We start from the raw sequence: 23,066 nt of genomic DNA, 5'->3' as shown, positions 1-23,066 counted from the left end.
AGGCGGCGGCCGCTCTGGCAGCAGCCATGCCAGGGGCTGGAGGGGCCAAATCTGAAGCCAGAGGCAACGGCCCTCTGCCTGGAGGAGGAGGGCTCATGGAGGAGATGAGTGCCCTGTTAGCAAGGAGGTAGCGACACATCATATATTACTCTTCGATTCAGTACGTCTCAAAATAGGCACTTGAGTCATATGAATGAATTTCAGATCTTGTTTCATATACTACAGAAAAGTGAAACTTGACACAGTTGCCATACAGTAGATTTAGCAAACCCCAATGTTGGTCGCAATGGATTTTGTTGTGCCACCTGAAGAATAAGTTCATGTACTCATCACTCTCACTATTCCTCAGTATTATGAGATGATATGTAGTAAAATCGTAATTTAAATGCACTTTGTTGCTGACAGAGAAGTATCACTGTAAGATCTAGAGAAATCTAAGGAATTTAGGTTTTAAAAATGTGGAGTTCAGGAGGAATTGTGTGGTCTGTGCTTTATGATATTAACATTAAACATGATGATATGTTTTTAAAAATAGCAACTGTTTTTCAGAAATAATTCTGGACTCTGTCTTACAGGAGAAGAATTGCAGAGAAGGGCTCATCACCTGAACCTGACCAGAGATCAGTAAGTACCATTAGATCCTTCTTGTCTGCTGTATTCATGGGGTAGGACTGGATAAGTCTGACTTCTTCCTACTCCATTCAAGCATGTACTAGGTATAAGCAAATTGATATTGGATTAGCATTTGTTGGATATGTGTAAAATTATGTGTGTTGACATATCAACTGTCTTTACATGCTTGAAAGAATAAATAAATCAAATCAAATCAAGCACACATACACACATATAGAGATTAAAAAGACATTGATTTAAGACGGACCTGAGACAGAGATATGCAATATTTCAGTCTCCTTGTATTGAAATGAACATGAATATGAATGTGCGGTCTCTCTCCATTTCTTTCTCTCTCTCTCTCTCTCTCTCTTGCAGGATCTCTCTCACATGCATTCGTTTTTATTCCTTCTGGGATTTTCACACTGACCTTCCTAGAAAATGACCATATTCTTAAACATACAGTAACTACTACATGGCTAACCCTAAAATTCAATGATCTATATGGTGGGGACCAGCATCTGGTCACTATGAGGAGGACTGAGTCCCCATTATGTTGGTGTGTAAACAGGTTTTGGTTTCCACGCTGTGAGTAACTAACACACACACAGATGTGTACACAACATACTATTTGAGCATATACAAAATTATTGCTGAGATTCCTTGTTCAGTGAGTAATTTCTGCCCTTAGACTACAGCTGAATGGTGTCTCTAATTAACACTATGCTCATCATCTCTCCTTTCTCTCTCTCTTTCATACTTCCTATCTTTCCCTCCCTCCACTCAGATTTCCCTCCCGGCTGCTCTGTGGTGGAGTGGGATTCAGTATGATTGCTGCAACATGCTTTAATTAGCTCCATTTTTTTGCACATCAAGGTTATAGAACATCCACAAAAACTCAAATAGTACTGGAGGGGTTCAAAATGCAAGGATGCACCTCTAAACACAGTAGATCATACATACACACTGTACGTGCATAATTTTGTGTATGATTACATGGATGCCCTTTTTTTTCTATCTTCAGCTACAACACAGTAACTTACGTGGCAATAAAAAAGGCATCAATACACCATGATACATATTAGGTGATGTCTGAGTTGTGCACTCCTGTTCCCACCACTTTACCTGGAGTGCGCAGTTGTGACTGACAGGATAGACTAAGTTTGTGTTATTAATTTTTATTTGTGTACGCACATGCGGAAGAAAAAGAGGTGGGTGCATTTTACATTTAACAATGTTTGAACAGTGCATTGTTAACACCAAGAATGGAAACCTTTCACACTGAGCACCAGGCCTTGTCCTTTCCTCTAGCCTCTTCTCTCTATTCCATCTTCAAAAATGCCAGGCAGCACACAACCAAAAGCCTGTAGCAGAGAAAGTCTCCACACTAAGCTAAACTGACAACAGAGCAGGAGAATGATGCAATGGAGCACTAGTGTTGGAGCAGAGCCATGCACAGGATAGCACTTCATTCAAACACACACAGACACACACATGGGCTTCACTTTGACTTACATTCATATCCTGGAGACACCTTAAGTTTAATCACACCTGCTACTTCCCTAATACCTAATCCTTAATCTAACCTTAAACCAAGTTTTCACCATAAAATACAGTACCTTACATGATAGGGGCTAGCATTTGTCCACACAGGGAAGGCAGAGTCCCTACAACATGACTAATACCAGGTGCACAAATACTTACACACAGGTTAGGTGAATTGATGTGATTGCTTGGACTGCTTTTGAAAATGTGTGAGACAGAGGTTTCTCTCAAAAACAACTGTGGAGGTGCCCAACAGCAACAGGCTGGACTGTACAACTCCCATTGTGAATCTGTGCAGCTATAATATATTATGTGTAGCAGGGTGTAGCTGGAAGAAAAGGAACAATGGCTCAAAGGAACTGGATAAAAAAAACTGATGGACACATGGAACAATACACGTAAACACATATTTGGCAACTAAACAAGACAAGAACAAAAGCAATGATTTCTGTTAGCCTGTTGCTGGATTAAAAATAGTCTTTGCAATTGAGCAGATGTAGTTGTATGTGTGTGTGCATTTCAGTGTGCCTGTGTGTGTATGTTGTTTTTCTATACTTGTGGGGATGGACAATGAGGAGCACACTAGCTTTGTGAGAACGGGCAGCACTTGTGAGGACCAGAGTTTGTTCACTGAATTGTACAAAAATGACGGGGTGAGTAGTTAGAGCAAGTGTTGACTTTGAGTAAGTGACAAAAACAAGGATGTGTGCAGATCTGACATGGCCTTGTGGAGAACTGGGAGCTTATACAATGGCCAACACAAACAAACAGAGTCCTTCCAAGGGATGAGAGTGGAACCAATAGCTCCATTAATTCACAGCACAACAGTCTGGCAGAAAGATATACAAATTGCACAGCAGAAATAACAATACGGGTCAGAAAAAGAAGCTGCAAGCTCAACTGCATTGCTGCTAAAACTCATCTCCTCTTATTAATTGACCTGAATTGGTATTTGATTAATAAATGTTTAGGATTGATGTTAATCATCTTCAGTATTTTAATTTTTATGCTAAATTCTATTAGGAACGAAGACTACTTACTGTACTACATATATCAAATATTTGTCAAACAGTTATTTGAATCCCACTCTGTTAGCTTTAGTTTGGTCTGACCACACATGAGGAAAGTTTTTGGTTGTTTTTTGCTAGCTAAATGAGTTTCTCCATCAGACATGCTGGATCTCCACCACTTTACATCAGTCCTGGGGTCCAGCAAACCAAGACAATATGATTAAAAGGAGATGCAAACTCAGTAGGTTAGGCAAAATTAGCAACTCTAAAGACACTACAGGGTGACATCTAACTCATAGTTTGAAGCAAATTAGAGCTTTGCTGAATATCAGAAGATAAACTACATGCTGAATTGTCTCAGAGAGCTAAGCTTCAGTATTTCATCAGTCAGGTTGATTAGACTTGCAAGACAAAGTTAATGAAAGATGTAGAATGGGAGTCTAACATAACTCCTTGAAAGCCAAGCATGTCTGAACATGAGCAAGGGCAGCAGCTAAATCACTTAAGCAAGAGGGTGAAGAGTGATATAAAACATTTGACACGAGATGGACGGAGGGCTTTGAACAAGCAGCCAAGACCAACAGCCACCAGTGACAGTGGGGAAGGAGAGAAGAAAGGAAGGAAGTGAACAAGGAGACACGAGCTCATATTTGGAGATGCTGAGGCTGATGTATTCATCAGAATCAAATCACTTTAGAACATCTGTCAACACTGCAGAATGACTAAAAATCATTAGAATTCCCATTTACTTTGTTGTCAAAAGTGCTTCTCTTTCTTCTTCTATTTATAATGAAATATGGTAAGTAACCAACAAGCGAGTGTGTCCCTGTGTTTTTGTGTACAGATTCATTGCATGTATGCAATTGTAATAAGTGTTATAGTACTGGCAAGTTTGAGGATTGTGTGTCTTGATAAATGCAGCAAGAATGTAAACCTAGGTCTTTCTGTGAATGTACAGCTGAACAGCTGCATGCATTTGCAATGTGCACACACACACATACACACAAGAACCAAACTTGACAAGACAGACATCCGTTTGCTGTTTTAGGATCAAATTAGGGTTGCAGGAATTTCACACTGATGGTAGATAGGAGTAGGTTCACCTGCTCCAGTCTGTTCTAATGACAGATGAAAGAGTGACTTAGCGAGATTAGATCTGGCCTCACATTCTCTGCAGAAAGGCTGAAGTCTGCTCACAAAACACATGGTAATCCAGACGATGACTGACACGGCTATTCGCATTGTACAGTCTGGAAAAACTCCATATCCACTTACTCTGTTTCTCCCTGACAAACAATCTGATGACATCTTATGCTCTGATATGGATGATGAAATATCAGAACATTCACAGCCATATACATTGAATCCTGTGAAATATGTAATGGCACACATGCATGGTAACCACCAGCACGCACACTCTCATAATAGGCGCTCCCACATGATGACAGAAACTCAGGTAAATGGAAGATGCTACATCAAGGCACCTTGTCAAAGAAAACAAAGCATGAAATACTCAGCAGCAGTGCTTCAGTCATATTGGAAGCTAACAGTCAAAGCCAACAACATTCAATCCAAACACCTCTCTCGCCACACTGTGCAGCTTAAATGGTCCTAGCCGCTGCTGCCTGAGCCTGTATGTTTAATCACTTGATTGCTCATTTGTGGTTTTAGCTGAATTTTAATGTGATTTCTTTTTATTTTTTTATTTTATTTTAGTGAAGCAGCAACATGCAAAATGTTTTCTCAGGGCACCAAGAAGTCAGTGAGGAAGTTTCTGGACAGCAGTTTTATTTCACTATAATTCAAATCAATACAAATTAATCTAATTGTAGAATGTACAGTTTTCTTCCAATGTATAACTCCTTTAATAATACAACAGCCAAACATCTTGTGTTTGAGTTCAGGGGATGAAAATGTTAGTAAATGGCTTTTGAGGCCCAATATCTCTGTTTCTAGGTCTGTGACGTGTAAATATATGAAACATCCTGGTTTAAAACATCTGGGTCTATCTGTTTATTCTGGCTGTAGCACTGTAAATATGTTTTCATCTTAGTTGCTATCTGTGTGTATGATGACCTTACCCCATGCAGTCATCTGTCTGTTAACAAAGAGGGCCTGCAGAGCAAGCTCCACGATGGGGCCCCTGATGACTGTACGCGGGGGCTAGAGGCCCTGTTGGTGCAGCTGTCGCACTCCAGAGTAACTTAAGACCTTATTAGAGTCCATTAGACCTCTCTGAAACTAATAAGAGATTGTCAAATACATCCTAACATTCACAGAATTCACAGAGAGACAGGAAGTGAAAGGAGGGTGGTAGAAAGGCAGACAGGGTTCTGCCATTTGTCTTCCGAGCGTCCTCGCTTGGGGAGGTACAGCCCATCGCTTTAGTTCTTTCAAATTTGGCTGGAAGTAAAACCTCACAGGTTGAAGACATGTATTGCCTATTGTCCCTTTAATTTCACTTTGGTAGACATTTAAAATAGCATATATACAAGGCACATGACTTCTTCTAATAACCGTTAAGGTCTACAGCACCCCTTTTCCAGATTCATTTTACATCTTCCTCAATAACCATTTTACATTCCTTTTCCAGATTCATTTTACATCTTCCCCAATAACCATTTTACATCTTGTACATACACGGTTTTCTCCTGGCAGTTGTAACCTGGACAGTAAGACTGGCTCACCAGGAGTCTCCAGCCCCAGAAAGAAGAGCTTCCCTTGGCCCTGATAGCAGGGGCTTGACCTGGGAGACTGCCTTTGATCTATAATTAACAGTGGACATGGCTTTGCAGAGGAGAGATTTGATGAACACTGGAGCATTTGGGACCAGCTACACTTGTTAGGACTATAAGAGCTAAAGACAAGCAATTTTTCTTCCAACTTTGAACATAATTTTTGCTTTAAAGTCATTATGGAAAAGCTGCCGTGCAGAGGTGGCTGCTTTCAAATATATACTGTGTCTAGCTTCTTCAGCAGAGCAAAGAGCCCTCTGAAACTGAAAAAAGAGGCACACACACTGTATAGAACGACATGGACCGCTGCATCCCGTCTCAGCAACAGAAAAGAAGGCTTTCATGGCACATGCAGCATCTGTCTCCTTGACAGGGTCAAACAGGACAAAGACTGCACAGAAATACAAACTAGTAAAGCATAGGGTAGATATACAGTATATACTTCATCTATTGTCATACCATGCAACATATATTATGTATTGTGATATTTAGATATAAAATGAATTGAAGCCATACTTTTTACAAATATGCCGGACACTGTGAAAAGTTACTTCGTGCTGAATACTATGAGGAGGAACAAGGACTATCAGAGGACAATGTTCCAATCAACATACAAGGTGTCTGCATCTGCAGGTCTCACAGCGGAGCACTGCATGTCTCCAACAACAAACTGGCACAAACACAAACATGTGTGATGATAATAATGTAGCAGATGGAGAAATTCACAGGATGGGCTGAAAATTAAAGGTAGCTGCACATGTACATTTCGAGTTTTTCAGCCACTTCCAAGGTAAGAACAGACTTTGGGGTGAAACTGAGTATCTCCAGACTCGAGCATTTATTCACTCGCCTCTCCACCAACACCAACGGCCATCACCACAACTGTTTCATTATTCACCATCCACTCTGGCCCGTTCCTTTCTTCTGCATGATCAGCCCCATCTTTGCTTCTCTGGTTAAGCTCTTCCAATTGCTAATGATGTGTCAGAGAAAAGATCACTAGTAAACCGCTGAACACTGCAACCTATAGCTCAAAGGCCTGGATAATACACACACACACACACACGCATGGGAATATACATACAAGTACTGACTTATCTGTCAACACCCTGAAAATTTTGGTTTTGTTTAAATGCATCACATATACAGAACGAGCATCATACATATACAGCCATACACACATACATACACAGAGACTGGGCATTTGACATTAAACATCCTGGGCTGATGGATATAAAGTGTGAAAGTCTTCACAGCGAACACTTCACTTTTCAGCCTTGGAAAAACTTTGCATTCACACACCTTATTTAAAAAGCAGTGATTCAGGCTGTAGGTTTCACTAAGGAAGGTGCAAAACATAAATGTTATATACAAAGAAAAATAGACAACAGACACAATGAGCGGATGACAAGGAAACCATGAGACCTGTTGAGTAATAAAACATGTGACTGAAAGAAGCCGTGTCTTACTTTGGCAGATGTTGCTTCTGTCCTCATACCCTGGGTTACATAGACACTTCCCAATTGGCACGAGCCACTCCCCGTCTGTGCTGCAGTACATTCGTGGAGGTTCCTCCTCTTTGGAGTGATTGACGCATGAGCCTTTGACCTCCACCAGGGACTGGGAGTCCGTAGGCACCGTGTCAGGGAAGGAGGCCAGATTTTTCACAGTGTATGGGCATTTCTTAAAATAAACCCTCACTGAAACTAAAGCTACGCAAGCGCCCACGTCCTGGAACGCTAAATAGAAGCCCTTCTTGGTCATGGAACGCACCTCACGCACCTCAGTGTTGAGCTTGAGGATGCGATCCCCCAGGTCCGTTTGGGTGAAACTCTCATCAGCAGCAATGGTGTCAATCTTTGCAAACTGATGCTCTCTGAAGTGGCTGCCCTGGTCATCATCTGTCTCCAGATAGAGGAGGTTGAAGGTCTCCTTGCAGGTGCCCAGGATCAGCGGGATGGAATTGCAGTCCCTAAGAGTGAACTTTAACTCCACGTAGATCTTCTGAGCTGACTGGCGAGAGATCCAGTTGGTGCGAAGCCAGTTGTTCTGGCTGTACTCTATCACGTTGCAGACCTGGAAGGTCCTGATGGGTGTGTAGTTCTCATCCACCCCACTGATCTCTTCCCACTGAAAAAGAAGGAGAGAAGGAGAGAAGGAGTGGTAGAAGACAAAGACAAAGAGTAGGAGCAGCACACAAGAGAAAGAAGGAAGGATCACAGCAATGGTTTGTCAGAGAAGCAGGCAGAGTTGGAAGAGCAAAAAATCATAGGCGAGCGAGGAATGGAAAGTTTAGGAAAGTTATTAAAAGATGTAAAGACAGGGTAAACAGAGACACAAATAAGGGAGACATAAGAGTGAGGAACAGGAAAGGCAAGCAAAGAAATTACAGTAGAGGGAAGTAGAAGAGGAAGGAATATGGAGTTAAGGAAGAAAGGAGGGGAGGACAGCAGTGAGAAAAATAAAGTTATATCTACTCTGTAAGCATTTACAGATGAATTATTCAGTGCTGCTGAATACTAAGTATCTAATAAACATAAGGGTGAAAAATCACAACACCAGATCTCTTAGAAATTACTCACTGTAATTAACAAAAAACTAATTTGCTGCCTTAGCCAAATTTTCTGGATTTTTGCTCTGTGAAAACATCTCAGAGAAAAAAACACCATGCAGCGTGATACCCCACCTCAGTCCTACTAAATCCACGTGATGCCGCTTAATTGCTGTTAAATATTAAGAAAATCTCACCGTGGATTTTTCCACCCTTATACTAACATGTTTTTGTCTCCAAGTGAGGCCTTTCAAGCTGCAGTCTTGGTTATTTGCATCACAGTACTACTGCTATTAAAGGAAACTTGCTGAATCACTATGAAACAAAAGAAGCTACTAAGTATAGACAGATGTGTGTGTATACCAGGAACGTTCGTGTCTATCTTACATTTTCCCTCCACTGGGAGAAAGCAATGAGAGAGGAGAGGAGAGAAAGAAAGCGGCGTCATTCCTTTTGAATTCAACACAGCGGGAAGACTCATTGATCATGCGCTTTGCCTTCACTGTCCAGACAAATCAACACTGAATAAGAGCCATGATGAATGGGCAAACACCTGAGACACTGGGCTCTTTGTGGTTAAATTGACAAGGAGAAAATGTGTAAATGAATGTTTTTTTTTCTAGTTTTTTTCTCAATGAAATTTAGAATGGGTGAACAGCTGAAGGAGCGGTGCTTTCTTCAGAGGGTAAGAGAGACAGAGGCAAACTTTCTGGATAAGTGGAAACTGAATTATCGCTTGTTTCACACAAGCATTAATGGAAACATAAACCCCCACACACATATACGTTCACATAAAGCTCATGTGATGTGTTTAAAGTTTTATAGCAGCCAGACACAGCAGGTGCTTTCAGCCTGAGCACAGAAATTAATGACGAGCTAAGAAGGTCTATGTTCTTTGTGACTGTGGCATATCTAAGCTTCTTGTGCTCAAGGAGCTCTCGGGCTGAAGGATGGCCACTTGTTTTTCATCTCACAGTAAGGTTAATGAAACACCCCTCCTCCCCCCAGAGAGAGAGAGAGAGAGCATGATAATGGGGAAGAGGGAGAGAAAAGTAGAGAAAGTAAATGAGACAGATCTGAAAAACAACAAATGGAAGAAGGAGGCAAAGTTAAGAGGAAAGCTGAGGGGAAAGATTCCATTGGTGTTTAGTCTCCTCTTGCATGCTTTCTTTGGCGTCACCTCATTCATCACAGTGTAGCTTAATCTCTCTATGGGTCTAACAATAACAAGGGAAAGTGGACAGAACTGAGTGGGGCTAAATATAGAGATGAACGTAAACATCTCACTTCACTTTACACACAAGTTTAATAACCTGATTTTAAATATAAGCATAAAAATGATGTGATGACATGTAAAAAGGTACGCTGACAGATTGTGACACAACAGAGAGGAAAGACAATATCTGATTAATGATCTGTTGATGTTATGTTTCAAAAGAACATGTACTTAGAAGAATATAATGAAAATAGCGTATCCTGTTCTGCTAGTGCTTTGTCTATATTGTTCTCTGTCATAGGTAAATAATATATTTCTTTCAGGACCAATTGAATCTTACATCTAACTTTTTCTAGATGTGTTTCAAATAATGGAAATATTACCTGCAAAAAAAAAGAAGGTATAAATAAAAAACTCAAAATTGAAATAAAATAGTTCACATTTTGCCCAAAAATAAATGAAGTGTGTAATGGAACTGATGATGATGGTTAGTAACAGCATGTAGCTTTTGTTTTTCATCATCTCATAGAAATTACATTTATACATTCCTAATAGCAGCAAATAAGTTCTGAAAGAAACGTAATGTTGCATCTATAAACATTTTTAATGAGGTAACTTTTTAAATGAATGCATCTTTGTAAAGTTGCAAAATGTTTGTATACTGTTTGTTTTGCTTATAATAAATGTTTTGTGATGTCGTTCCATAAAGCACATTTAATTTTTTTACAGTTTTGTTTTGTGCACTGAAAGAAAATTAGGGCCTTGGTTAGATCTTGAAAAAATAGCTTTGACATTTTTACTTTTTTCTTTTGTAACTTTAGACAGTTTAAGTGGACTTAACCTAACCACATGTGGAACTCAGGATGCAAACTCACCACTGTTTAGAGGTTTTTACAAGAACATGCCATTATTCTGACTAGAACAAATTACAGCATCTCTAATATGTGCTTGGCAAATCATATTAGTGAACATCGTTTCTGAGAGACAGAAATTCCGCTCCTATTCATCCAAATAGCAATTTGGTTATATAAAATGTAAAAAGTAATCCACTGTTATATGGTGCTGGGGTGGGCTGTACCTCCCCAGATTTTAGTAATGCATCAGCATCATTAACCATCTATAAATCCACAAATGCATGGAGTATCATTGTATGGAACTACCCACACCACAGACACAGGAAGTGTCTTCTAGCTTCTGAGCGTGTATTTCATGCAAAAATGTCTTATTTCTGTAAAACGTAAGATTGCTTTTAATGTATTACTTATTTTAAAATCCGGAGCCATTGTTGTTTGCTGCTACCTCTTCCTCTCTGCAGTGTGTAGAAGCTCTGCCACCAGCAGTCAACTCCCACTGTGGAAGCACGGAACTGTTTGTATGTCAACCAAGATAAACAAAGGTTAAAAGTGAGTAGCCATCCCCTTGTTTCTCTCCAGGGAGGCGTAACACCCCTCTCCCTGCCCACTAATTGATATATAACAACACTATGAACCTACACCAGTCCTTGTGACCTCCAACCCCTGACCCCTGATGGTCACAGCTGGGGCACAGTTTGGTGTGATCTTGCCCCTGGTTTTCTCTGATCTGTGCTGTAGGTAGGTGAGGCAGCTAAGGGGACAGTAAAACATAGTGTGGTAACTCAATCTGCTCAAGACATTACAACTGTGGCAACAGGCACGTCTCAGAGTCACACAGTCAGCACAGCAGTTCATCCACTTCAAAGCCAATGGTCAAAGTGAGTTAATGGACCAATAGATGGACCAGTATAGGGTAACAATGCATTTAAACCAAGGCTAACTGTGTGCTCTGAAATAAACTTCAGAATGGGCAGCTTCTTGTCCAGGGTGTAACAGTAGACCGTGTCAGTGATGTTTTAGTTTTAGTTTAGTTTTTTTTTTTTTATTCTCTCCTGTTGAACCCACTTTTAGTGATGTCACTACTAATTTTATTTTGCTAACCAGATTCTATGACCACTATGACTGAGAGACATGCTAACTGTATAAAGCATGTAACAGTATCTGGCATAATAATTTTTAACATCCAAACTATTTTATTATTTATTTGTAATGTTTTTTTTACATGGAATTACTTAATGAGTTTTTTTAGTAAAACTCATAGGAGAATAAAGTTGATATTTTGTGTATTTGCTGTTCATCCTACTTCTACAGCTGGAGTGGGGTAGTTGTACAGACTGGAGTGTCCATAACTAGGGTACGTTTTGGGCTCTGCAGAGGTTATGGGGTCAGAGGCATGACAACTGCAGCATTTCAGTCAGAGAACATTTCATCAGCCAGTCTTACCAAAGGGAAACCTGAATATACACATCAGACCCCTCATCTTCCTCTTTCCTGTCTTTGACAAGTCCAAAGCCTGACTTTGCTAAACCCAGTTTATGCTTTGCTCATGGACACAGTGACACTTGCTAAAGAGTTCTGGAAACAAGACGGCCTACTGACTGTGTGTATCTAAACAAGGCTGGATAAGGGTCGCCGTATAATTTTTCATGGTTTCATGTTTTTAAGTCAGTTGGCCAGCTTGTGTTTGTTACTACTATTCATTTTCAGGTAAATCTAAAGAACCATGTCAGTGGTACATTTGGAATTATGTGCGTTTGTGTCACTGGTACAGGAGGACATCTTTTTATTTGTGATGTGACTATATTGATGTATAATATACTTTAGTGGATATTGATGTACAAATGGAATGTATTTCTTGTAAATGATATTTTATTAAATATAATTTTGAAAAGGTTGTCATTTTGTATATTCACTAGTCTAGCAGAGAGTAAATATAACTCTCTTTATGCTTCCTCCTTCTCTCCCTCCTCTCTGGTCCCTTGCCTTGCACTGTTAATCCTTGTTTATGGATGGGCTTTCCTCTATACTCTCTCGCTTTCTGGGGATGTGGGGAGAGCAGTGTATGCTGGTCAGGCTGATTTTGCAGATGTGGTGGCAGCAGAGCACAGAGGGACTTTAAGAGCCCTTGGGTGAATGAAATGTTTAACAGGCTGTATTATATGGAAGCAAAAAGAAACCTGGCTGACTGAAGTGACGAACCAATTCCAAACTTCCAGAATATAATAAACCATGCCCCTACCCTCTTCCAGACATGAGAACTGGAATATGAGGTGTGTATGTGCAGAGTTTACATACTGTGATGACCACTGTTTTCTTTTTTCTGAAGACGTTAGGCTTCTTCACTGTGACACACAGCGATTGATCATTTAGCATCAAAATTAGAAAAAAAGTCTGTTGAAAATGTTGCAAAGTAAATGGACTTTAGATGTGACACAGTTACTGTATTTAAACTGAACCAAATAATGGGTTTCAGTTACTTTTTTATTCCATCAAAATTCCAGTTGAACATATCAAATGACACACTGTAACATTTACAAATAATAATAACCAGCTTTTTGTGTGCGTAAATGAAAATTTCACCAGCCGACAATCAAGTCAATACAAAACAGTCCTGGTAGAAACAACATTGCAGTTGGATCCCCTGTTGGTTCCTATGAAAAACTGACTTCACTTTGTATGTGCCCATTAATTTTGTTTTGTATGCAGAGCCAGTGTCTGGGGTGTTGGTTTATTACTGAAGAATGTTTTCAAAGCACGCAACAATGTAATCTTTAACACTCTTTAGTCTTGCAAAGAACAAAGCCCTCTGGACACTGCTCAGCAATCAGCCTGCCTCCCAGACAGATAACCGCATATCTGGGATCACCCACATACAAACACACGCACACTCGTCAGTCCAGTCGATGGCTCTGGGGTGCACATCCTGAGGAGGCTAAGCTCTTAATTTGTTCTGATCGTAGCACGTTGTGTCTCAGTAGGCCAGTAGCCCTGGCCTCTCCATCAGTGTGAATGACTACTGGTGTGTGTGTGTGTGGGGGGGGGCTCAGTGCCACTGCCACATTATGAGAAATCATTTGTGAGCAGCAGTGTCCCAGGGCAGGCTGCTTATCGGAGCGCAGTCGGTGGATGACGTGAGTAATTACAGATGATTCACCTTGAGGACTTGATCATCAGCAATATCTCTCTCATCCTTTCTTGTCCTTCGCTCTCTCCTCTTCTCTTTCTCCCTTCGCTCCTTTTGCCTCTCTCTCTTTCTTTGATCCTCTTCTAACCTCTGTCTTTCTCTCTGGAGTCATTCTCATTTAAGAGTGACATTGGTTCTTAATCTAGCACCATTTTATGAACTGTACAACCACATGCGATCGCTTATATCAGCGCATCAACCTCTTGAATTTGTCACTCACTTGTCCTGTAGCCTGTAATTGTCTTGATTTAATTTTTTTAATTTTAGGTCATTTTTTCACTGTGATTCAACTTCTAGTGGTTTGGCAGCTACATGGAACAAGTGACCGGATTACCCTATGACACAGCCAAGCAGTAATTCTAACACTTAATAAAGGAGAAATAAGGAAGTGTGGGGACATTGTGAGGACTAGGCCTACATTGAATTTTAAGGTTAGGTGTTAGGCTAAGGTTAGAATAAGGTCTAGGGGTTGGCAAGTAGTGGTTATGGCTAAGGTTAGTGTAAGTCTCCACAAAATCAATGCAAGTCAATGTAGAGTCCCCACAAAGGCTGAAAACAAATGTGTACATGCGTGTGGGCAGGTCCTGAGGCACAGCAGTCTAACTAGTTAGACAAATAAACACTGAGTGAGGGTCCACTGGAGGGACTCTGGTAGCAGAGAGGGGCTGATAGATGAGGCTGCAGAGACCTCGTTCCAATGTATAGGATGATGTGGCTACAACATCGTCTGTTAGCTTCGTATGAAAGCGCTACATTTGTTGTGATAGAGAATTTTAGCCCAAAACACATCTTTAAAATGGTTCTTATAGGTAGATTCTTGGCTCAACAGAGTGGATGTCAGGCCAAATGCAAAAGTGTAAATTTTGATTAGAAATATCATAATGTCTGTATCACTCACAGGCTCGGAAAATGTGTTTTAAAAGATGAGTAGTGTAACTGTATTAAAACACATGACAATGAGCTGCTGCATAATGCCAGTTAGGAACACATGAATTAACAGGTTGTTACTGTAATCTCAACAATGGATTTCCAATGTTTACAGCAGTAAAACGCTATTACTGCTGCTGATGTGAGTTTTACTAAAAAGCTTATTGACATTCTTGTGTGGATGCTGTTGTGCCTAAATCCTTTAATGCCTTACTCTTTCTTTAAAAGCGCACACAGTCAAATATGCACTTGCATGCAACGTATGCAGTACATTTTCTCTTACTCATCTTGACCATATGACAAACTTTGAATGCTTAACCATTTACATTTCTGATAGAGAATGGGAAAAATGTCTACAGGAAAGTGAGTTAATCTACACTTGGCTCCCTGGGTCAATATGATATAGTGAGAACCACAGGAGTTTGAAAATCCTGATTTTATGTGGTGTGGGGTGGAAACCCAAACTCAGTTCATGTTGATAGATATGCCTCCCAAATGTAAGCATATTAAAAATGAGGGGGGTAAATAGAGAGATAGAAGCTACTCACCCCGTGTGATGGGTAGGAAATCCATCCTAACTCCCCTTGGCTTGCTTTAGAGTCTAACAGGTTGACTGTGGAGAGGAAGAGAAAAGGAAAACAACGAGAACATATCAGTATATAATCCTTGTTAGCCCCAGTTAGGCCGTTCTGTATCTAATCTCACAGGCTCACCAACCTCAGGCACCTAGTATGACTCTAGTTTCTCAGCTGCTGTGCACACTCCACACTGTATATCCTATGTTAGCCGACAATGACACCAGTCTTGTCTTGCCATTTAAAGCATCAAAGCAGAAGTTGGTTGGGCAAAGTGACAACAACACAGATATCCCAAATTGGTATTGATTTAAAGTAGAGCCTACATTTCAAAGAGCAAAACAAGAAGTGTTTCTTTTCCAAGACTCATGCTTTTGACCCATTTGACCCGTATCTCGCCTAGCCACACAAACACCCACAGGGACTGGACTGTAACCAGGTAAAGCAAACTGTGTCAAATCTAAATTCAGATGCAATTGCCAGTTTCAGAAGTGGTCAGAACTTCAATTGGTCACAGTGAAAACAAAATGTAAATCCATTTATAATGAATGGAAATAAAATTTTATGGTTATGTCCTGCCAAGGACTCATTCTTTTCAAAATGAAACCATCACAGCAGAGAAGAAAATTCATGACTAATAGAAGGAGTCTGACAGAGACCAAATAAAGGGGTCTACGAGCTGCACGTATCAATAGGCAAATGCCCTCCTCTGTGTCTGTGTGCGCGCAACTCACAACCATCACTGTGTTTAACCTCTCAGCACAAGGCTTTGCAGGAGTTGTGACTGCACTCCAGCACTGTAGAGGGCGCTAATGACGAATCTACAGGAAGAGCACAAGCAGGAGATACAGCACATACTATTTATTCTTGCCATGGTGAAGATGGCAGTGTACAATGATATAGATTAACACCTGAAAAAAATTCTGGATGATGAGGAGGAAACCAAGACGATGGTCTCTTCGTCCTCGAAACCAGATGTAGAGAAAAGATAGATAGCTGATGATCCATCCACTATATGTAATGTGAAGTGCAGGGGACTCTTTTGCATATGCCACTAGATTCAGTGAAACTGACGCCAACAACCGGTATCTTCCTCAAGCACATAAAAAATAAGCTAAAACACGTTCTATTCTTAGTATAAACGCATCTCTGGTGTCAGTGATTGAGTACAACTGTCACTATGAACTATGACATATGGAGTGGGGAATGTGGAGGCAGCCTTACGCTCTATGGGCTTCCTACTTCAGTAGCCAAACTCTGACTGTGGTTTGTCACCAGATTGTAATTAGTAAAACACATACAAGACAATAAGCTACTGCAGCTCAGGACTTTCACTTCTAGTAAAACCAGAGAGGGTAACTACTTATAGTATGAACCAAATGTTGAATTAATTACATTTAAAGATTTTTAAAATCCTCTTTTATTATAGTTCTCAAACTGATAACTGAGAAAACAAATGATGCCTTGCTGTCGTGTGAATGGGAAGCTGGTGTGAAGAAGAAGCAAACAGAAAAAAGTGTGGGCTCTAGTGTGAGACATGGTGATACGACCAAACAAGATTCTTATTTGTTCACATTTAAGGAAGTGTTCAGTTTTTGTAAGTATATTTCTTTTTTATTAACTGACTAAAATTTCTAAAGGAAAAAAAATCTTAAAATATTTTTAAGTAATTCACCGAAGTTGACAATGACCCGTTGTCACTTAGTAATAATGAAAAACAAAAACAAACAAGTAGTCATTGTGATTAGAATCAAAAATGGTAATAACAAATTAAATGATACAGCTAATATAAATTGATTAAAAGTTATAAGGTTTTACTGTTCCACTGTTTTCTCCCTTTTGTGTCAATCCAAAACTGACTCAGCCTGTTTCTTCTCATCCCGGTGAGAGCAAATCAGTCCACAGCTCAACACACACACAGACAAATGTACACTTCCACACACATTTACCCAGGCGAGTGCACACATACTCAACAAAGTGAAGCAGCAGGGCAGTCAGGCCCTGCAGCTGCAACTCTGTTCACTGTGAAAATATGAGGAATACGATCTCCCTGTATTTACCCATTCAAAGGGTCAGTATGCAAGAGGCAGAACTTGTTGGTCATGAAGGACAGTGGTGGCACTTCTGAAAACCATTTTAGTCAAGAAATTGAACCTTTCATAAGCTAATTGTTGTTTCACATTAGAATAAAGGTTGAGATGAAAATCATAATTTTTCTGAGGCAAGTCTGCTAACTATCAGTCAGTGTGGCTCACCTTAGCTGTAGCCATCCTACCCACAGCCAGCTGAGTGGCGGTCGGCACATTCCTAATGAAGATATCTGTTCATGTCAGATAATAGCAGCTCACTATCCAGGGCCATTGCTTCCAATTTATTTTTCTCAATGAGCCAAACCCACTCAAATTGAGCCGAGCGAAGGAATTTGAGAGCAGAAAATTAGACAGCTCTCATATCGCAAAAGGGAGAAAGCCCCCTCCAGCTGCAGTTGGCTAAGGAAGACAGCACCCACACAAACACACTCACAAAGACATGCATAAACAGGACTGTGCGCAGTCACAAAAAACACAGGAGGATGCACCCCTGTCTGAGAAACAACAGGAGGAAACACGATATGAAACAAATACAGGATATGTATCAAGATGTACCAAAATGATGCCCAAACATCAACACTCAAAAGCCTAAGGAGTGTACACATGCACTCTTTCAAATGCTTATCAAAACATGTACATTTTCTGTGCACATTCATGCTCAAGGAGGCCCAAAGTAAGAGCACAGACAAGCATTTGCTGACAGTCTCCCTAATTCTTGCTTTCTCTCACACACACATAGATAGTCAGCTAGCAAGCTAGCGTCAGCCAAGCATATAGCCCCTGCATCATCAGGGAGAGCCTCTGAACAGGAACTAGGTGTATTAATAGCAAACTGAACTATCCAGTCTATGAGGGGGTAAAACATCGCAGAGGTAGAAACGGGTGAATCGATATATGATGTACAGTGTAGGTCATCACCAAACCCTCACACATAAACTAACCTCGTCACAATGGAAACAGAAGAACCAACACCACAGGCAACAAGAATGACCTCCTAGTTTTTATGACATCTGAGGTAAGAACATTGATTTTGTTTTCTTTTTTTGTGTGGTGGTTGGGGGTGGGGGGGGGGGGGGTATTGTACAGCCAGAATACCATTTTTTTCTCCCTTGCTAGTGACGTAGTACTTCTTGGCATAGGATATGTTGGAATATTAACATGAAACGTTGGAGCAAAGATCCACAGGGTTCCTATTACGATGATTGTGTTCTCATGAGTCAACAAAAATTAACTGTCTGGCAAAACTCTCAGTCTATACTCGTTTAATTTGACCTTCCTTTCTAAGACTAAGACGCTCCCAGTAAAATATGATTATGAAAGAAACTGGTTCCCAGGAGATTATAGAGCATTGGAATTGAAGGTGCTGGTCCTGAATCAATGCAGTGCTTGATCCCTTCTGTACTAAGACACTCCATTCAGAACAGAGTAGAAAAGAAATGTTCTTTTAATATTTCCCATCCAGCTGAGAAGACAGTGGAGAGGGTTCGTCTTTGCAGCTTGGCTCTGAGCATGTGAAGGCTGGCAGGTTGCAATGCAGGCAAAGGAAGGCGACTTGTGTCTGTGTTAAAGGGTGAAGTGTTCACCTCCCATTATGAATTATTCAACTACATAGTCGTTCTGTCTGATGTTGCTGCCTCTTGCCCAGCCCCTCTGCTCCCAATCCCCTTTCTTTCCTTCTTTCTTCTACAGTTTGCCTTCGATTTATGCCGTACATCCACACACAGAGTCAATCATACAACACTCCTGAACACATACTGTACTGCATACTCGTTTCTCCACTTACAGTATATACCAACATGCACTCATATAGAGACAAAATCTAATCGTTTGATCTAACTGTGAAACCTAAACCAGCTGCAGTTCAGCTGAACATGGCACTCTGGATCTTCAGCTCAATGTGTGGTCAACGCATACATGAAAATACAGGACCATATGTAGAGAAATGGGCTTCTTTTTAAAGGAGGGGCATGTGCAAGCATATTTCCAACACTTCTGAAAGGTACCATCGCTCACTAACGTCAGTGCGTCCCAGTGGGACTTGCTTCGCCGGGCTCTCCGGGCCAAGCCTCCCTACAGCTGGCTAAAAATACCCGAGGCCTCCCGGAGCCCCGCGATGGGGACGCGCCGTGCAACAGTAAAGGAAATCAGCAAGTTTATATTACTGGTTCACTGCATTGATTTTTCGACAGAATTTGGGGAAAATAAATTTAAACTATAATATCTCAAACTGTACCAGTTAAAAACGAATCCGCTCCACTTAAATAAAGCGCAGGCTCAGGTAACTACTTTGTAATCCCCTCAACTTTTCCTAAAATGTTAATAGATCATTACCTAACGCGCACTGAGGGATGCTGGTGTTAAAAACACGCACGGTGCCGAGGTGAGCTAGAAGACTGAGGAAGGTATGAGTAAACCCCCGTATAAATGTGCAGAGAAGTAATAAAACAATAACATAATTCTGTCGTCATTCCGTTAAAGTTTAGGTTTGTCTTCCATCATCGTTTTCTTCCCTTATTAAATAGCCTGAGCATTTAGCTTGTTATAAACAACTTCCAAACTTCCAGACTGAACGTTCACATAAACTCCAGTAAACTGTTAATGATGAGATCCTTTTATGGCCATCGATTTTCAGGTTTAATGGGCATCCTTGGACGTCTCATAATCGACCGTGCGCTTTACAGGCTGGATTTGATTAGCAACAGGCTGTCCGCATAAAAACACAGCCAGTAACTTCACTCTTCACTCCTGTGGACACCGACCAGCTACGGCTTGAATAAAGTCAAGAAAGAAAAAGATCTCAGGTTTTGTGATCTGTCAGATTGGTCACTGTGTCTAATTATAAATGTGTAACCTGTGCACGCCAATAAATTCATCAGTCCCAGGTCTGTACTGCACATAGAGGCTATTTTACCACATAGAGAACAATACCTACAACGTACAGTGTCTTGTGAGTCCGTAGTAACTTAATGTTGCTTTAATACGATTATTTATCAGAACAGACAACACTGTTCTTTTGATTGTCACAGGAAACAGTCGGATAAATCACGATGCAATGGTATAAACATCTGCACACGTTTAACATTTAATATGAAAAGCCACTAATTAGAAGTTATTACAAATTCAAAGTGTGTTTGTTGTAGGTTCAGAATAAAAGTCTTTAGGTTTAGTGATGCAGCGGCTCGATACTGACGCTCTCTGGCAAATTGAAGTCTGGAACAGGTGAATGCAATTATCGGATTTGTTGTGTTATATTGATATTTGGACTTGTGCTGTTCCTACCAGTTTTATCTCTCTTTCCCCATTTTCTCTTTTTTCCTGTGTGATATGGGAGCGCGTCTCTCTATCTCTCTGCCTCACACACATACACACACACATATACACAAACACTTTTCCCCAGTACACTCTTGTATATTTTGTCAGGGCAATGCGTATTTTGCGTGGTCTTTATTTATTTTTCAGTGCCAAATGCGCTGCCCATCGCCCTTAAATCTTATATGTCCATAATAAAATGTTTGTTGGGACAAAGCCACGATTTGCAGGAGGCCTCCTTCACCTTAACTCCGTCACTTTCTGTTCAGTTTTTCACGGGACTGCGCTTCCGCCCCCGAGTTTCAGCTCGTACTTTAAGTCAAGCGCCACAAATGTTGTGCGAGGCGTTAAGCAGCAGTGCGCAGAGGTGGCCCACAAAAAGACAAAACTGGAAACGAGGTCATTTTTCGTATGGGATGAAACATTTTCGTTCAGAAGACGAAATCAGGTTTTTGATCGAAACTTTTCAGATGAACCTTGACGTTTAAAAGAAAATCCAGTGGACGTTCACAAATAAAACAAGTTCGAGTGAGCTGGATGTTGTTCATTTCAGTAAGAGTCCTCATCAGTGGCAGTTATTAATAAACTCAATGAAAAACACGACATAACCTTTTTAACATTGATTTAGATGGGTAACGTTCTTTTTAGGACTTTTCTTTGGCTGCTTTTTGATGTGGCCTGTAGCCCCAAACTTTCCAAACTCACCTTCCAGTATCGTGGACACTTAACTTAGGCCCTGCTTACTTTGGAATAGTTTTCTGCGTATAGGGGGCAGAAGGTTCAGATTCATTAAAGTACTTTAGTTCTATTAAGGTTGAAATCACTCAAATCTGTGCACAATTTGAGAATGTATTCATGAGATGTAACTGTGACCCCCCCAAACCATGTGCCTCCAGACAGTGTGACCCAAATCTTTGCCCAGTTGTATTCCCCCCCCCGTGTGGAGTTCAGCCTTTACAGAACTCAGAGAACCTTCAGCACAGTTGACCCCGCTACAAAATCCTTTAACCTCAACGCATATTTACTGGATGCTTTTTGTAAATGTTAAGAAAGTTAAAGAAATGTGTAAGTAATGAGACACTTTCACACGTTTCCAGTTTGACATGCTTGAAGAAATGACTGAACTGAGAGCGTTTACTTTATTTTACCGGGGTTCAATGTGAACAAAACGCGCACTGGAAATAAGCAAATTAAGTCGTTTATTTATTCTTTTAACGAACCATCGCACTTAAGCATAATTTTCTATTATATAAAACAACTATTACAAGACTACATATAGCACACAAGCCACCTGCTTTGGTTTTATTCCACTCAAAACCATAAAACCAACCACCCGCGTTTTACTAACTAATGCGACTGTGCTCGTCGTGTATTTGTCTTTTAATCGGTGCGACTGAGTCGAACTGGGGCGTCCACCCCAAACGAATAAAGGAGATCAACGTGAAGCTCTGGTGCAAACAGAGAAGCCGGAGTTCCTTTGCATCTATCCGCCCCGTAATTACTCCTCAGTGGGCGCTTTGGGACACCTTTCGCCATCGCTCAGTTAATTCCAGTTTAAACAACTAATAACACCCTCTTCTCGAGGTTATTCATCCGAAATTAGGCTACCTTGTCTACCTGTTTTGGATCTATTTTCAAGTTTCATATCTAATTATTGCTTGTCAGTGACCGGACACGGGTTCCAAGTGGTCCCTATTGTCACTGTCATGCACTTTGAATCATTTTATCATTGTTACTATCATTTGGACAATATAAAGTCCGCGGGAAGCGCACAGCACTGTGTGCCATAGCGCACCATTCACACACACGACCGGGAGCGCACACATAGCCTAAACAACACATGCCCGCAGCCTGACAGTGCCCTTACCTTCGTTAAGGGGATGGATGATGGGGGACGCAGGGACAACGCAGGACAGTAAAAGAGGTAAAATGAAAAGCAGTGATCGCGGATTGCAATCCATGGCGGCGGATCAGAGGTACATAACTCCATGAAGCCACTCACTGATCTGAGAGCGGCTCCTCTCCACTCAGCTTTCTCCCTCTCTTTTGCTCCGTCTCCCTCCAGTTGGAGCCGTTTTTCAGTCTAGATCCCGTAACACGGGCGTCTTCCTGCACTGAATGACAAACTCAGCTATTCACCATATTTTACAGCCAAAGTCAATCACTGTAATTCGACTCACTGAAATGGAGAGCATGCTGGGACTAAGAGAAATATTATAAATCTATCTGGGGACAAAGGGGTAATGTGTTCCCATGATCTATTACTGTAATAATCCAATCACATACACACTCTCTCATTTTACTTAAGATCTCTGTTCATTATTCTCACAGAAAGTTAGTTCAACAATACAAATAATGTGATTTGGTTAACAGGGAGTATGTGATCTGCTCCTATATTAAAGTATGGCTTAGTCTTTATTTGGTCCAGTAAAAACAGTAAATGAATTCAGGGTCTACA

The 23,066-nt window shown here is 40.8% G+C and overlaps 1 protein-coding gene across 5 annotated transcripts in view; it reads right to left on the bottom strand.

Moving 5' to 3' along the window:
• epha3 (eph receptor A3) overlaps window positions 1-22,597 on the bottom strand; it is an 88,034-nt gene extending 65,437 nt beyond the window's left edge. For 3 of the 5 annotated variants that reach the window (XM_020614440.1, XM_020614439.1, XM_020614443.1), the window contains exons 1-4: window positions 22,476-22,597; window positions 15,183-15,247; window positions 8,841-8,852; window positions 7,372-8,032 (exon numbers count right to left, since the gene is read on the bottom strand). In XM_020614440.1, coding sequence (XP_020470096.1) covers window positions 7,372-8,032; window positions 8,841-8,852; window positions 15,183-15,247; window positions 22,476-22,569 — 832 coding nt within the window. In that variant the 5' untranslated portion in view covers window positions 22,570-22,597. The remainder of the gene's footprint in view (window positions 1-7,371; window positions 8,033-8,840; window positions 8,853-15,182; window positions 15,248-22,475) is intronic. The other 2 variants (XM_020614441.1, XM_020614442.1) reach the window with 1 other exon arrangement.
• Window positions 22,598-23,066: the final 469 nt, after the last annotated feature.

This window comes from Monopterus albus, unplaced genomic scaffold (assembly GCF_001952655.1).
Source record: "Monopterus albus unplaced genomic scaffold, M_albus_1.0 scaffold146.1, whole genome shotgun sequence".
In the NCBI taxonomy this organism is placed as follows: domain Eukaryota; kingdom Metazoa; phylum Chordata; class Actinopteri; order Synbranchiformes; family Synbranchidae; genus Monopterus; species Monopterus albus.
This window is presented reverse-complemented; position numbering and strand designations above follow the sequence as displayed.